Source organism: Pseudopipra pipra, chromosome 4 (assembly GCF_036250125.1).
Source record: "Pseudopipra pipra isolate bDixPip1 chromosome 4, bDixPip1.hap1, whole genome shotgun sequence".
Lineage (NCBI taxonomy): Eukaryota > Metazoa > Chordata > Aves > Passeriformes > Pipridae > Pseudopipra > Pseudopipra pipra.
The window spans coordinates 46,297,965-46,311,263 of NC_087552.1; the positions used below are offsets into that span (position 1 = coordinate 46,297,965).

At 33.3% G+C, this 13,299-nt stretch overlaps 1 protein-coding gene across 8 annotated transcripts in view; it reads right to left on the reverse strand.

The window, feature by feature from the left end:
• Positions 1–13,299, reverse strand: part of TUSC3 (tumor suppressor candidate 3) — a 231,598-nt gene that overhangs the window by 177,986 nt on the left and 40,313 nt on the right. For all 8 annotated transcript variants that reach the window (XM_064652783.1, XM_064652781.1, XM_064652784.1 and 5 more), the window contains exons 3-5: positions 9,265–9,382; positions 6,751–6,891; positions 6,049–6,189 (exon numbers count right to left, since the gene is read on the reverse strand). In XM_064652783.1, the coding sequence (XP_064508853.1) occupies positions 6,049–6,189; positions 6,751–6,891; positions 9,265–9,382 (400 nt within the window). The remainder of the gene's footprint in view (positions 1–6,048; positions 6,190–6,750; positions 6,892–9,264; positions 9,383–13,299) is intronic.

The window sequence follows — 13,299 nt, forward strand, 5'->3', positions numbered from 1 at the left end:
GTTTTTTCAGGGTTCAAACTATTTTAAGACTTTCCAGATTTAAGTAGCTTACTCTGCATCTAAATGATAAAAGCAAACAGATTAGATCTACATTTTTGACTGGTGTAGCACAGAGAGGGAAAGAACAGTGATTTGCTACAACATAATATGGTTCCAAGACCAAATGTCCACAGGATGTCTTCAGTGGCAAGAAGTTCCCCCTATGATCAGTCCTAATTGAATACACTACATGTGCAGACAGGTCTGCTCAAGGACCTTGTTAACAAATTGCAAGTGGTATTTTCTTAATGACTTCCATCCTCAGTTTCACTAAGGGGGAAAACTGCTTTGAGTTCACCTGTGGTGCATTTGTGTTTAAACCACAAGGCTACTGTGAACAGTTGCAAGGTAAATTAAGCACCAAGAGTCCCAGCAGAACACTGAATTGCTAGCAAGACACAGTTTCACAAGCACATCAACGGGAATCTTTAAACTGTTCTTGGTCTTGCAAACTTTGTCAAATGATTTATTTTGGCTTAATACATCCTTTCTCAAAGACATAAGTTTTGTTTAAGACTATCTGCCAGTTCATTAAACAAAATTACTGGAGATTTAAAAAGCCATTTGGAATGCATTTTGAAGAGAAACTTCCTATTAGCAGATACCATACAAAGCCAATAATTAGATTTCTTTTCAAGTTTAGACCCAAGAACATGGAAAACACTATGTAATGTAAGAAAAATAATGGAACTTTAGATTAATTTATGACTAGTTAAATTCAAGTATAGTTTCAAAAAAAAAAAAAAAAGGGGAGACATGGGCAGCCAGTTCTGCACTTAATTTCTCTGTTGTTCTGCATATGTAAGTTTTAACCACCTCACAATTACTGTTTAAACAAATCCCTCCTATCCAGTTTAGCTTTGCTTTTCTGATCAATGAAGCTAACTGAGTTATGAGATCCGTGCTCAATTTCTACATAACAATCCATCACTTATTAGAATCGCCAATAAGAGATATACAATTCAAGGACAGGGACTATAACACAGAAGCAAAGACAATGGATTTCTGTATCTTTAAATGTGCACCCCTAAAGCATTCAACTATAGGAAGAAAAGGAAATTAATAATCAGCATTTTTTGCTGTTCTTTTGAGATGCCTATCTACTCACACAGAGGAACCTGACTTTTTCTATGTCTATCTTTGAATAAAACACATGACTTTTTTTCTTCTCATTCCCAGAAAGGGGTGAAGAAGCCACTGGGAGCCACAATTCCCTTCAAGCTCTCTTAGACCAATAACTAATGATGAATGTATTATGTGGTATAGATACTGTGGAGTATATCAGCACAAAACATTTTCATACCCATTAACTGTTCTGAGAACAAGCAAACACACACTTTATCTCCTCATTCAAGTGACCTGACATATTTTGCCCAATATAGTCAGCTCCTAGGGAGCTGCCATTCTAATCTGAGCACAGAATTTTGACTTCCCAGATTTCACAGGTATATAGGCAAATCTGAAGTATACACATAAATAAAACTGAAAATTATATGCAAAAAACCACAGTGACAGCCTGGTAAAGTAAGTGCTTTCAAAAGACCCCTAGCTGCCCACATTCCAGCCAACAGAACAGATAAACTCTCAGCACAAATACTGTTGTCTAAAGTGAAGCAATTCCTCATCTAAAATGTTAGAAGCTTGCCTGGTTTATACTGTCTGACCTTTTCTTCTGCCTGCTTAAGAAATTAAGAGTCCTGACAAGTGTCTGAATTGATTCTCGTTATCAGCATAAAAGGACACCATTCTGCAAATATCTGAGGACAGAATTCCTTCCTCATCTTGGTGTTGGCATGTCAGAAGGAAAAATATCCATAGATGAATAGCAGAATTTGAATTAAAGTCTAAGATAATCTAGAGGATAAGTAATGCATGTGATCTCAAAAGACATCTTTTGGGATATTATGTACTGTGACTCAGTCATTCGGGCTTGTCATTCTAAAAGTCTGCTGGGTGATGTTGCAAATGAAAATGCCTAAGGCATACAAGATACTACCAGAGTCTGCAGTGCTTCAATGAGGGGATGAAACCACAAATATTGCTGTTGCACAATCTAATGCTGAGGACAAAACCAATTTAATGGTTTTGTGTGAACTGACATTGCAATTAATGTGTGAGATGAAAGCTCTGGTCTTACTTCTGAAAGTCTATCAAAACCAGTGCAAGCATTCCTAAATATTCTCCTAAAACAGTGCTGGAAATATTGTCTATGAGACACAACACTTTGGTATCAATGGAGTTATTGAACAAAAACTCAGTTAATCTTTCTGGGATCCTCTGTTCTGCTAGTAAAAACAGCAGAGCGTTTTTATGCTGAGAATTTTCTTCTAATTTTAAGCAACAAATTATTCAATCGGGCAGAGAGGTACCATCCATTTTTCATTTACATAAAAAGTATTCAACATTTGGGAAAATAAAAAGTTCTTCAACTTAGTAAACTAAGAAGCTCTAAAAAAGCAAGAAAAAGAAAACTAGATAGTTCTCTGTTTGCAGTGACACAGTTTGCAGTCACTGAATCCCAGGATCTTTATGAAAAACTTTCAGTTGAAATTAAAAAAAGTTATTTTAAATTTAATGAATTAATGCTAACGAACGCTAGTTAATGAATGCTAGCTACCTAACAGTACAAGATCTCCCAAAAAACAATCAAAACACAAACCTACAGCTTTTAGAAAAGAGCTTCCATGCTTTCTCAGTTCTTTATCATCTGAAAAAAAGAACTGCCAATAAGGAACAAGATAATTGCCTATACTTCTGTTAAAAACATGGGCTTCCTGTAGTTTTTATGCATCTTGCCAGGCTTTCTCTATTTAATTTGCTTTTTAAAGTTCAAAGAGGAAAAAATATTAATGAAGAATATAATTATTTAAAATTAAACATTTATTTCTTATTTATACCCTTCGTAAAAAGCATCTTACTAGACACTATCTTCTCCATTTTTCCTTTTAATGAGTTTTTATCAAAAAAGACGCTCTAAATTTTACTGGTAGAAAAAGAAGCATGATCTAAGGGAATCATAACTACATGATAACTTAGAAGGAATATATTAATGATTGTCCATTTTCTTCTATGAATTCTAACATATTTCAGTTATTAACTGAGGTTATCTGTGCAAAAGCCTTCAATCTGGAGCCCTTGTTGATTCCATCAAAAAGAAGTTATAAAATTAACTTGTATGGCTGGGTAAATCTGAATAAAACCAAAAGGGTTTCTGGTAACTGTATGATCTTTGACAAAACATCATTTTGCAGACTATAGGGCTTTAAAAACATTGCAAAGTCAGAAGGACAATAACAATTAAAATAGTGAAGCACTGGCTCAATGCCATGATTAATTACTATATACTTTTAGATATAAGAACATTTTCTAAAACATCTTTTCAGTACTATTAATTTTTAAAGTAACCAGAATTTTATAGGAAACAGTATTAGCAACAACAATAAATGGCATTAATGCCATTTTAGTCCCTTGCTTTTTGATACAATCAGCAGAATAGCAATTACTGAATGGCATTAACAGAATTTCTTTAAATATTTGATTCCATCTGGACATTGAACCTGTCCACAGGAGTGGAATGTGATTATAGGTTTTCCACACTGCAATTTACAGTTACATTTAGATGCAATGTTCAGCTGTCAAGCTGCTGCTAAGGAGAACGGTAAATATTCTAAGAAAGAATTGATGTGTTAATTTTATTAATTAGGAAATTAATTATGTCTTCAACCATTTATTGAATGCAGCTTGTAATAGAATAATTCTATGATTTGAAGAACTCATTTTTAACCTCTGCAAGACAAAAAAACCAATTCCCCAAAACATTCAAACATTAAACTTTTGATCTGAAACTAAGAAATATGAAATTGAAATGAAGTTACTGTCTCCAGAGATACAGTGCATGGTTAAACAAAGGAAATACCAATTATTACATATCTTTATTTGATTTTTGACACAAATATCTATTTTGGTGTGTCAATTATTGTTTTACTCAGGTTATTGCTAAAGATCGGGAGTTCAAAAAATGTTAGACTGATACACATAAAATGTGAGCTTTCTGGTGGTAGTACATATTTAAAAAGTATTATGATCAAAAAAACCTTGTAATCTAGAAAAAATATATGAAACTAAACATGACAGACTTACTTTGGAAGAGGAATGTCAAAACCCTGTGCTAGAGCTCAGGATACTCCAAATGACATCCTGCAACAAGGAAGACATTCTGCCCGCTGCTCTCTAGATCAAAAGGAAACATCATTCTACCTGAAATCTAGTCCTACAGGTGGTTTATTTGAAAACTTGTTCTTTATTCCTTCCTTAATGTATGGTGTAGATTAACAAACTGCTTAAAGAATGCATGCAAAGTGCACTAGTAGGAAAAGCTACGATATCACATGAGAGAAAAGAGCATTATCAGTAACCACTATTCAAGAGAAATGCCAAATATTAAGGAATTCTGAACAAAGAGCTGTCTTTAAGATCTTATTAATAATTCAGACATAAAAATTAATTAGTGCTTAACAGGTATTAGGTAACTTTATCTTTGAATTTGTGTAATAAAGGCTGCCAAAGACCCATCACCTGAAAGTATCACAAAAAGAAAGTATCTTTTCATGTTGTTGAATCACAGCAGAATAGCAAATCATCAATATGATATACCTTTGAAAAGGCAAAACTGATTATAGGATACATCAGTAACCGACTTCTAGCAGAGCTAAAATACACAGAACTATAAAATAGCCCAGGTAAAAAGAGACCTGAAAAGACCATCTGGTCCAAGCTTTCATGGGAAAGGGAGCCTAGATTACGAATAAAATATGAATGTTGATGCACAAATAAACTCACATTCCATCTAAAATCGTAGCCATGTGCTTTCAAGAAAGGTCAATTCATATTGATTCAAGTTGAGAAAAAATCTTTTAAATTATCAAGTGAATAAATAATGATTTCAATGGCAAAAGAATAAAAGCTTGGTTTATACTGTGCAAAACACATGGACAAAATTTTTACAGGTATGGATCTTGATTGATAAAACTACTAGTACAGCAGGAAGGAGCTCTATTAAGCACCAAAATGCTGAACTGGACTCGATAATCCCAGATGCTCTTCTAGCGTTGGTAACCATGCTCTTGATGCCATGTCCCTGAAAATTAAGCCTCAGATGCCGCTCCTCAGATTTTTCCTCTTCTGTCAATCACAATGATGCCAGAGTAATGAGTCCTTATTGATACACCCTATCTTCTACCATCCTTGCATACTATTGCCTATCTAAAACTATGACAGCTGACTATACTGCACAGTCCATGTTTTCATCACTCTATTCAGTTGTTCGAAAACTGTGATATAACAAAACACACTGCAACACACTATTAACTAAATTAAACCTTAATTCATTATTTATGGTTTTGAGGATTTAGTTGACTAGTGTTTCAAACAGAATTGGCTAGATCCAGTCTTTCCTCAGAATTAAGGTTCTAAGATCATCCTATTCTCATTTAGGTTAACTGTAGAATGTTAAAGTCAGTACTACTGAAATCAGTTTTGGATAGAATTCTCCCTTTTTCTTTTTTTCTCAGGTATTTTATCATTGTCTTACAAACATATAAAGCCTTTGTTACTTTTCTCAACCTTTCATCACTTGAAAGTGATATTCTGACACCAATATCTACACTAAATCAATCATAACACTACTGATTTTACCAAAAAAGGACAAGTTGAACCATAGCCATAAACATCAGTAAAATTTATTTTTGGAAATATTTTCATATTAAAGTTCAAACAGAAATCTGCAGCTATCAGAGAGTTTGCTAATTTTCAGTGAGTCACTCATAGTAACTGATACTCACTGTTTATGAGAATTAGATCCAAAATCTAGATTATCCATCTTTTTCTGATAGTATCATTCTGAACAATGTATTAATGCAATGGCTTGTAATTTACCATGCAAGTAATGAAGACATATATGCTAGGATACGAAACTAATAAAAAGCAAATTAGTAAGGAAAATCTGCATACCAGAGCTGCCATGGCCCAACCAGTTTTGTTGTAGATGAACTCTAAATTATTTCTTCGTAGATACAACAAGCCACCAACAAGAGATACCAGAAGAGCCAGTGCAATTGTACCAGAATAGTTAGGAGGCCTGAATACTCTAATCTGGAAAAGATAAATGCAAATACAGATTGTAATAAATGCATACATACAGATCATCTTCCATATAGATAAATATGGAGCATCTGAAATCTGGATTCAAAGTCAGCAAGACTAATCCCTAAATATATTTAAATAAGAAAAAATAGTACTTTCTTTAATAAGCACATAATATGAAAAAAACTTCACGTATAATTTTGAACTTTTCAACTCCAAAACATTGTTTCTTCAACAGATTTGCAGGTTCTATCTGAATTAGAAGAAGCTACATTCAAATCTATTTGTTTTGTACATAGTCTTGCAAAGCACATTTTACTTCTTAACAGCTAATTATCACTGCTTGTTTTCATCCAGAATAAGACTACAGAAAATTTAACCAAGCAAGAATGGAATATAATCTGCAAACCGCAGAAGTTACCACAAATACCGTGAATGTTATTTTTTTAATGTGTTCTAGAACCTTCGCTTGACAAAAAAAAAATTAAGGAAAGATGGAATTTGTCATCAGTCTGTCTCAGACTACAAAGATACATTTGGTTTCAACTTTTAAAATGTTGAAAGACTTACATGAACATCTGTTCTGTCAGCTATCCATTTAGCTAGCTGCTCGGCTGCAAATCCGATTCTCTGCAGGTCGAATGTGTCAGCTCTCTTGGGTTTACCTTTTGGAGGAAAATGCATGAAAGTCGGAGCAGAGTTCATATTCAACTAGAAAACCAGGAAAAACAGCAGGAAAAAGAATTAGTAACTATCCTCAAAATAAAACAACACAGTATCCTCAATAATGCAAGTCTAATTAGCACAAAAATATTATTTGCCTCCATACATTACAGTTTTAACACATCTTCATGTATAGTCCTCCAAAAAGAATGCTCAGAATATTCCCTCCAGTAGATTCTTCAGGATGTTTAATTATTCAGAGTATTTCACCCACAAGCTTTTCTGAGTAAGAGTATCTTATGCTTTAAGGTTTTCACATGCTGTAAGACCTTTCCTGTAACTGGTAGAACAGAGACCTGCACTCATCCAATCTATTAAAGTATATCAGGGAGATATTCAAAGGGAGTAAAGCAGCTTGATTTGTTTCCCTTGCCCAGCTCTCATGAATCCGAAGTTAACTATACCATTCATCTAGCCTTCTACTGGCTGCAAGACCGACTAATCACGAGTGACTAGTCTTTTTTGAATCCAGAAAGGCCTAGATAAACTAGCACTGACTACATAACTTTCCCTAGAAAATCTTAATTCATGTGTTGATGTCACTGGAACCATTCAGAGGATATATGAAAATTCCCAACGGTGATAAACAAACAGATTTCCATCTACATTTGCCACTTGAAATTCTGACTTCAACTCTGCTAGGTGGTAGAGGAGAATATAGTTTTACTACATAAAATTCCTCGATGTTCAGGACACCTCAAAAATAGTGCAAAAAAGCTCTTTAGAAAATGAAAATGCAAATAAACAAAATCAGAGGTAATACTTAAAGATGATGCAATATGGAGGTCTTTAAATAAAAAAGGCAGAGTAAGTCTGTTTGTTTCATTCCTGAAAAATGAAATTTAATTTTACATTACCCAAACTTAATCTTTAATCAAGTACAGAACTGAATTTTTCAACAGAAATTACTAACTATTAAAATGTTTTTAATCTAAGCAAAAAAATACCCCTCTTCTTTATTGAGCTGTTTTGGAAATAAATATTCCAAGAAAGTCTAAGACAAATGTTGTGAAATTGTTACATGAAATATAAGATACAGAAACATGTTGAGATGCAGAAACCTTCTGACATTGGATAGACTTCGGGGGCAGTTGGTCTGGAACTACTTTACCATTTCTCTGTAAACATAGCAAAAGCTAAAAAATGCAAATTGCATTACCTTTGAGGTTTTTTGCTATGGCATCAATATTACATGACTTGTTTGTACACATAAATGTATGGTCAGAATTTCCCCCAAATCCACCTTAAAACAGTCATTAGTACAATGTATTCTTAACACTGCATCTCTAAAACTGGCAGGAACCTTACATATTGATGTTTAATTTCATCTACATGTAAACATGACTTTAAATGCATACCATTCAAAATAAAACTGAATCTGTGTTCTGTTATACAAGGAATAAGTTGAATTGGACTATTCTAACATGTATCGATTGGCTTAAGGCCAGAACAAACAACATATATTGTATTATTATAATCATGTAAGTTACAATAATACAAATTTTTGTAAAGCAAATCTTTAATTTGTAAAGCAAAATCTTAAGCCACTAATAACCATTCTTTACACAATACATTCTAATATCTCAACTGGAAGTAAAAATATTTACTAAAAACTGTAATTAAACTTTTTTAATTAAGTATTTTAAAAATAAATATTAATCTTTTCCCCCGAACATTTTAAATCACACACTTCACCAAAAGGTGTTTAAAATATATGGAGAACTTCAAAGCTTTTCACTTCTCTTAATCTGCATTTTTAGCTTCAATCAATGGATAAATATCAAAGAAAATCATGTCAGTATTTAGTATTAATTTTCAAGGGATGCATTTTGCCTTGACTACTCAGTTTAAAGGGAGACAAACTATTCTCCAACAGCTGATTTTTCACTCTTTATAGCCGATATATAAAATGTAAACCATCCTCTTCTCTTTTCCCTGAAGAACTTCCAGGCTAATTCAAATATTATTGAAGTTGAAGAATATTGTATCACATAAAAGCAATTAGTTAAGAGCTTTTTACCTCTAAAGAGAAAATAAAGGAAATCTTTAAATGCAAGTGTTATTTGCAATGTTCTTCATCTAAAAAATTACATTAACAACTGTTTGGGAAAAAAAATACACATGTATAATGCAATCTATAAACAAAGATTATAAACTACACTTGGAAAAACTAGAAGTGGTTATTGGTAGAGTTTGCCTTTGTTAATGTCATAGAAATTGCAGTGTTTTTAACCAGGAGGAAATTGTATACAAAACACAGAGGTACACACCTACATGCAGAAAATAATTTGTCTTGCATTATTTGGCAAATCAACATGTAGTTCTAAAAATTAACAATGCTTTACAGTGTCCAACATTTACCTGTTGAAAAACATCTGCCCCTTCATCATAATCCACTATTGTGAAAAACAGTTTGTTTGAAAAAGCAGATGAATAGCGCCATGAATTAGCCAGTACTTGATATTCTTCATTAGCTTGCCTGTTAAGGAAAAGAAACAAATGTACATCCACATGGCATTCACTGGCAAAAATTTGCTATAACCAGCTGCAACAGCTAGATAAATTATATTTTCAGTATCATTCTCAACACCCATACTATCAGTTAAAACATTTCAGCTAGTTATGCAACTCTTTGCTTCAAACTCATCTTCTCCAAAATTATAAAATGTGTTAAGGTAAACTATACCAGAGACATTCCAAGATGATATTAAGAAAAAATAATGTTTTCCATATTTAAAAGCCTCAGAAAACAGGAGTGGTCTGTGTGGCAAGTGTAACAAAAATCTGCTAACAGATCCATGCAAGCAAATGCCTATGTTGCCCTTGATTACAATATCAGGATTTACTTGCTGGAAACAGCTACAAATAAGGAATTCTGAAACCAGTGGACAGACAACACAGAATTGTGAAAGTAGCAGTCTTCCTAAATCAGCAGAGCCATAAAAAGAGAGCCAAAGAAACTGCTAAGCACTTGGGAAATGATCCTAACCAAATAAACAGTAGGCTTGTAAGTAGCATAATAAATTACAGATTATTTCTCTAAAACTTGTTTTAAAAGTGATAATTTTGTAGAGCAGAAGGTGATTTGCTACTACTCAAATATGTCAGAAAGCCTCCTCTTGGCTTTACTCATGGGTCTATAATCAGGTCAGATTTTTTTGAGGTTTTGCTTGTTCACCTGTCCACTTTAAATAAAAATTAAAAAACCCAAAACAATCAAACAAAATCTCCCCCAAAAAAACAAATAAACCCCCACCACAATAAATCTGAAATACAACAAACAAAAAAACAAAAGCCCCCCAAACAAGCAAAAGAACAAACCAAAAAACTTTGCCCTGATTGCACTAAAAGGAAGGGAAAGGGAATTAGTTCTAAGAGAATAATCTCGGGATCTTTATCAGCAGAGACATTCTCTAAACACACAAACATAAACACACAGATTCTTTAATAGGACAAATCAATACCAACAAAATAATTCAGAGAAAAAAAAATGAAAGAATGCTTGCAGTACTTCCTGATTGACACAGATTCCTTTGTTAATTTCCATATTATTATTTAATCACATCTGCTGTAGAGTCCAAACTAGGATTTCACCACTTGGCAACTCGACTTTGCATATAGAAAGATACATAAGGAGTATAAATAAATGTATTCTGCAGCTTTTCTCAAAACAGTGTTTCTAGAAAAACAGTTCTATGTGTTAGATGGTGCAGAACAGTTTATTTAAAAGCTGTGAATGCAAAAATCTGTTTGCTGTAAGAGAAACTCTGCATTAAACATACAGAAGAGAGAGCACAAAAAGGGGAAGAGCGTTACAGGACCATAGATATCACAAGACCTTCACCATTTCTTCATAACTGAGATCAACTTTAGGCATTACATATATTACATACAAACTCCAGCAAAGTTGTGTACTATTAAGACATACATTGTACATGAAAAAACTATCACAAAAATCTAAGAGTTAAAATGAAAATTCATGACCTTTTACTCCCACAAAGAATAAATAACATGAAGCACAATAAAACTCAACTTTCAACCTTACTACCTGACTTGGTAAAATTTGCTACTTAACAGCCTTACTCAACAGGCAGTTTGCAATTTAAAAAAAAAAAAGTGATGTACTCATTCGTTGGTTATTTCCAGAAACAGGTATCACTAAGCAGGCTAACATATTCACTGTCATCCTGAAGAGGGCAGTCAGACAACATCAAAGGAATGCTTTAAAAGCTTAAGCAATATCTGTAGTGCACTCTTCTGATAAGCCTGCTATATTAAAGCTGAACCATTTTTATTAGAAGAACAAGATAAAAATCACTTCATCTTGATGCCATCATTCTTCTTCATCTACCTTTCACTTGTGATGAAACAGTATTTCTGGGAAATTCAGATCCTCCACTTATGCCCCCATTATTTGAGAGGACTCTTGTTCCCGCTGATCTCAATGCATTTTGCATCTTCGAACTATTTTGAATTAATATAATAGATAGAAAGTATAATTTTTCAAAAGGTTGCTTTAGATTTTCTGTAACAGAGTCAAAGCAAAATTTCATCCTCAGACTGAAAATAACAATTCTGTAATACATCTTCATAGCAGCTCTTGAAGGGTGTGGAGAAGAAAGACTGAAACAAGGAGAAGCAGGAATACAAAGTTAAAGGATTACCACATCCACAACTGAAGATCATCCTACACTACATAATCTCCAATTGATACAATGCTGATACAATCACATTAATAACTTTCTGTAGCATAGGTTCATTCCTTGTCAGACTCAGTAACAGTAAAAAACACAAGCACTTGACTGAAAAAAATTCAGCCTTCAATTAACAACAGACAATATCAACTATGTCACTTTTTATCTACCTAGGTCTATAATTAGTTCGTACCCATTTTAATCAGTTTATTTCTATGGATCAACGTTAATAATACAAAATTGCTATAATAATTATATGAAATACTATAAAGGCATAAAGCAAAGAAGTACATTTGGGTTGAACTCATCCGAAAAATACAGTAGCTCTTGTTTGCTTGACAGGATTTTTTGATATATGGAGAACATCTGAATGCTATTGCTATTATAGTCACCTCTTAAGAACTTCATTATACCAGCAACACAGGAACTAGCAACAACAACAGTAATATTGACCAGCTACTAGAAAATAGTGGCTAGATCAAAGGGAATGCTACTATTAGATTTACTCAGAAAATTCAATATTCTGGAAAGTAAGCTGCTAAGCAAATGCTCTACGAAAATTCTTCCATTACGCAAGAGTTGCTCATGAAATATTAAAAGTTTTATTTAAAAAAGATTAATTATGTGGGTGTCTATGGCAGTTAATCAGATTTGTATAGCTTGAGCTATATTTAATGAGATTAATTTTATTCTATTAGCCTGATATTTTAGTAAGAAAAACACAAATGGAATATTAGGAAAAGAATAAGAGTGTGGAATTATTTGACAAAGAAAGCAGTAAAGCATTATTTTCTGGCACAGTATGTACTGTACAAAATACTTACATATGTACAGTTGGCACAGAATGCACTACCAGGTCACCTACCTGTTCTTATCCATCTGTTTAAAGTAAACTGCAAGCAATGCTACAATTTACTTCCACAACAACTTTTGGTTTTTATTTGGAGACGTGTTTCCAAAACTAAAACAAGGGGTTAAATGCATATTTTGATGTCTTCTCAGTATCAAGAAGACAAATTCAGAATGCTTATTTGATTTTAATTTTGTTTAGAGTGACTCATACTGTCTTCAAGAAAAGCACTGAAAAATCTACAAATGTGTCCAGAAAATTCACCACATATGTGGTGACATAGTGTATGGACACTAGTTGAAAACTACACTCATTTTGCAAACTAGATGTCTACAAAAGGGGAAGGCAAGCTAAAATCCATGCTATTCTATTTACAGCATCCCATGAAATTTTCAATATTCTACAAATGAAAAGAAGCTATGAGGTCCTATTTTGTAGAAGTTGTGAAGTAAAAACATAAAGAATTGTGATCACAGGAAGAATAAGGAGTTTCTTGTGATCCAAGTAGAAATTACTGCCTGGTTAAAAAGGACTCATCAGTACTTCTATAAAGATCCTGAAGTACACAGGAAAAGCAATTGCTTAACTTTCAACAGCTCCTTCCACATTTCCTATTCCTTCATTGAAAAAAAGTTCAAATCACAGTTTCCTCTCACTACATTTAAGAGACCTGCCAACGACTTTTCTCACTACCTCCTCTTGATCAAGTGGCCAAAAAAAAACCCCCAAAACACAGAAAAACAGAGGATCCTGTTTCTTCCTTCTGATGATGCCTCCTTGACGGTCACAATTCTTTTTGCTGTTGACCTACTCTTGGATCGGCTACTTGAAAACATATTTCTTTTCTGAGAT